Source organism: Bidens hawaiensis, unplaced genomic scaffold (genome assembly GCF_021521415.1).
Source record: "Bidens hawaiensis isolate Kalapana, Puna unplaced genomic scaffold, B.hawaiensis_p1.1 tig00014205_1, whole genome shotgun sequence".
In the NCBI taxonomy this organism is placed as follows: Eukaryota; Viridiplantae; Streptophyta; class Magnoliopsida; order Asterales; family Asteraceae; genus Bidens; species Bidens hawaiensis.
This window is the reverse complement of record NW_027492223.1, coordinates 391,306-395,681: the sequence shown is the minus strand read 5'-3', so window position 1 is coordinate 395,681 and position 4,376 is coordinate 391,306. Positions and strand designations below refer to the sequence as shown.

General features: G+C 41.8%; 1 protein-coding gene across 1 annotated transcript; it reads right to left on the bottom strand.

The window, feature by feature from the left end:
• Positions 1-447: 447 nt before the first annotated feature.
• Positions 448-4,121, bottom strand: LOC143546109 (uncharacterized). The gene is made up of 2 exons (XM_077037843.1): positions 624-4,121; positions 448-576 (listed from the first exon to the last, which is right to left on the bottom strand). Exon 1 carries the CDS (start codon positions 2,155-2,157, stop codon positions 1,459-1,461), a length of 699 nt encoding a protein of 232 aa, XP_076893958.1. The 5' UTR covers positions 2,158-4,121; the 3' UTR covers positions 448-576; positions 624-1,458.
• Between the last annotated feature and the right edge of the window lie 255 nt (positions 4,122-4,376).

The following is a 4,376-nucleotide window of genomic DNA, read 5'->3' as shown; positions in this document are numbered from 1 at the left end:
AATTCGTGATCAAGCTGCAATACAAGAGGCTAAGTACAAGCAGAAAGTGGAAGCTTATTACAATGCAAGAGTGAAGCATGAACGCTTCAAGCCTGGAGACCTTGTACTCCGAAACAACGAGGCCAGCAAGAAAGAAAATCAAGGAAAGCTCGGCCCGAAGTAGGAAGGACCATACACAATCCTTGAAGCCCACAAGGGTGGATCCTACAAGCTGGCCGACAAAGAAGGCAAAAAGCTTCCAAGACACTGGAACGGCAAAACCCTTAGAAGGTTCCATGCCTAGTCAAAATGTAAAAATGTATTTAAAGAGATGCACAATTCCCCTTTTTGTAAAGCAACAACCTCTTGAATGAATGATAAACTTTTGTCATAACTTGTCTTTACTATCCTATGATCAGGTTGAGAACCTAGCAAGAAACTCCATGGCAAGGGCCGTGTAAGGGGATGAGCTCCCAGGCCACATCGCTCAATAGGTTCAAGGGTTAAATGGACCTATATAAGGGGTGAGTACCTATATCAATTCGACTCCATGAGACTTAGAAAATTTTTCAAACAAAACTTGTCTCATAGACGGGTCTGAACAACCTACACCAATTCGTTCCTTAAACTTCAAAACAGTTTACGAAAACAAAAAACATACACTAAGTAGTGATATAAAGGATAGCCAACATGTGCTTTTTACCTGATGAAGCCTTGAAGCTAAAAGTGACTGCAGCACTAAAACTTCTTAAGAAAAGTTAGATAAAATCACATCAAACTAACAAGACAAGTAACCAAAACACAAATATATAGAACGTCAGAGTTCATAAACAAAGGCCATCACAAGGCCATAATTAGAAGCATTCATACCTAATAAGCCAATTAAGGCTAAACAAGGAAATCACAAGGATTCCCAAGAAAATGTTTAAAGGGCCAAAAAGGCCAAACACAACCATAAGGCAGAAACTTTAAGAGTTTCATGCCAAGCCTACATTGTTTAAGGATTACATAACATTGTTTTAAGGTGTTAAGAGAGCTACGAATTAAGTATTCAAACATCAGCAACAACCTTGGAGGTACTAGCTTTCCCACCCTTAGCCTTCTTGGACTTCTTGACTTGGGGGACCACATCAGCAACAGCCGAACCTTCAAGGCTTGCAACATGAGATCTGTCGCTTCCCCCAGATAAAGTCTCTTCACTGTCGCCAGACCGGGAACGTTTTTTTGGCAGGGACTCAATCACCTCTTTCGCAACCTTCTCATCAAGGCCAGCCGGCTTCAAACCCTATAAAACTGAAAGTGGTTTACCATAGCACGATGAAACTACACCCACATAAGGGTAAGTAAGCCTTTCCATCGCATGAACCGAACCGGTAAAAAGCTTGTAGGCTTCAGGGTTGAATAAAGGAGACTGCTCCATCGGCTGACCGGCTTCGTGATGATGAAAGACGGCAACAAAACCTAAGTGCTTTCCATGGCCTAACAGCTTCGTATAAACGTCACCAAGCACCGAGTTAAACTCCTTGGAATGAAGCAAGTAGGACACAACCTGCTGAAACCCATTTCGATCAACCACTTGTTATCTTCAGAAGTCTGAGTAACCGAAGCTTTCAAGCCTTCCTTCTCCATCTCAAAGGCCCTCTTCTGCACCTCAAAAGCTTCACGATCAGCACTCAACTTGGCCATATCAGCCTCCATGGCTTTCTTCAACCCTGCCATCTCAATCTCGTGACCACGAGACAATTCCTCAATTCGCTTCACATACACCTTCTCCTTCTCAGAAAAACCTTCAACATCCTTCTTCATGGCTGCCATAGAAGCCTTCATCTTCTCCTTCGTGTTCATAAACTCCTCGTACTCCTCCATCCCTTTCCTAAAATGGGTGACACCTTCGGCTAAAAGGGCAGAAACATTGGAATAGTTCAATATCAACCAGGACAACAAAGAGTCACCTTCCATCTTGGAGATAGTATCACGAACCCCGGGAGGAGCAAAATGGGCTAAAGCATCGGCACAAACTTCAGGATCCTTGAAAGTATCCCCAACCCTGACACTCCATTCAGGCACGTAAACGGCATCACCATCCAACCCTTGAACGACTGGCATCTCAACCTTCTTACCAGTCGGCTTCTTCTTCTTCTTTGAAACCACCAACCCCTGTTCTTTCTCAACCTCCATAGTCGGAACTGGTCCTCAGAGGCTTGAATGTCATCGCTAACCTCAACTGGCTCATGAGAAGATGAGGTAGCAACAGATTTTAACAAACGTCGTGTAGAACGACGAGTGGAAGATTTTGGAACAGTAGTCCTGGTGAACCCTTTAACACTGGCAACCCCAACATACTCAGCACCCTCAAACCGAGCTTCCTTTCCCCGAACAACGGAATCATCCCCGACAGTCGCTGCAGCATCAGTAAAGGCAATGTCGGAAGTATCATCACTCTTTAGAAAGTCCAAAGCAGACATGACTGCAAACGCAAAAGAAATCCATTAACAAATATATCAACAAAGTAAAGCAAATACGGGATAAACAAACGCATACCCATATCATCCCTCATAAGCACGGGATCCCGATTAGGCTTATCCCAAAGTTTGCTAATTCCTAATAACACAAGAAGATGTTCGGGAAAAGGACGAAGGCGCGAAGGACATTTCCTAATCGCCTTCAAAAAAGTTTCATCCAACTCCGACTCGGCCGGCTCCGGCTCATTCAGCACAGCCTCGGGTTGACGCCACACAGATTTAAATGGAAGGATGGAATCGGAAACAAAGAAAAAACGGTCCTTCCAAGAACCGAGGGTCGTAACAGCCGAGGAAACCAAACATACATCAACCTTGGTATGCTCGAACGTATACCAATCACCATTTTTCACTAAGCGAAAGAAACGACGAAAGGTTAACAACGAAGGGTCATAACCTAGGGCTCTACACAAAACTTCAAAGTGCAAAACCCTACAAGCCCTGACGGATGGATTTGGCCGAATGATATACGATAATACTCCAAAACATTATGAACAAAAACCAAAAAAGGGTGTCGAAGGTTAGAAAATTCAAAATGACGACAATACAAAGCAATGTGACCCGTCGGACAATGAACAATCGACGAATCGACCGGCGGAGCAATCGGCTTGTATTTTAACCCTATCCCCCATTCAATACAAAACGATTCGACCTCCTCTTGGGTCAATCGGGAAAAACTGATCAAAAGGTCCTTTTTGGCAACCATAATTTCGAAAGAAAAATGAAGGATTGAGACTAACCTGGTAATGGATCGAAGGAAACTTGAAAGTGTTAATGGTGGAAAGTGTTAAACAAATGAGGAAGAAAATGAATAGTTATTTAGTTAATAACTATTAATGAAAAGCAGGCATTGGAAACCGCAATCTGACAGTTACACTCACATCAAACTGTCACATCAATAATTCAAAAAATAACCAAAGCTGAACAAAGCTTCAGAGCCTTCAAGCCTTGAAGCCTTTAAGCAATAAACAAAGCGTGTGCAAAAGTCAGAAACCCTTGAGCATACTCCTCAAAAACCTCTAACTTGGGGGGCTGATGACGGGGGTAGCCCAAGGAAATAACAAAATGGCTGAAACACATTAACGCTAAAAGGGTTAAAAGGTTAGAAGCTTCGTCTCCAGCCCAAACTTATGTAAACAAGCATCCACGTGCTACAGTACAATGTCAAATCACTGTTCTCCTCTGACCAAAGTACATACTCAGATAAAGTATTATTATTTTAAGCTATGGACCAACGGTCCAAGCCTTCCCGTCCATAAAGGTCAAACCTCTATGCAAACAAGAGGCTAACTAGTTTAGTTAACTGAACTAAAAGGCTTAGATCTTCTTCATATAAATAGATAACTCAGCCTTAAACATAAACAACAAGATCTGGGCAGATCATACTCTCCCTTATCTTCTCTTCTTACTTGAGAAATAGGCTTCTTGCTTATTTCTTTCTTACTTCAATAACTCCATAGCTTCACCAAGAACAGCATTCTAGAACCAATTCCAAACATCTCGGTTCTTGATCTTCGGTGAGCTATAACAACAAACAACTAACTAGTGAACCTCCTTCTACGTTTTGCAAACGTAGAGGGACAGCACGACCTGCGTTAGGCTAACCTGAACCCTTGAAGTCTTTTAGCCTAACCAGTTCATTCACTATCATTGATCTTATCTTTGTTGTAGCAAGATCTACCATACATAATACATGAAAATGAGATGTGCTGCCAATTACGTACTATTCCCATTGACTTTGTTGGAACCTTTTAGAATATAACCTTTAGAATATTTATTAAAAACAACATATATAACTAGAGTTAATAACAAGAAAAGATGGATGAAGATGAGAAAACCTCACAAACACATATGTTATTATCATAATGTAAAATAAAA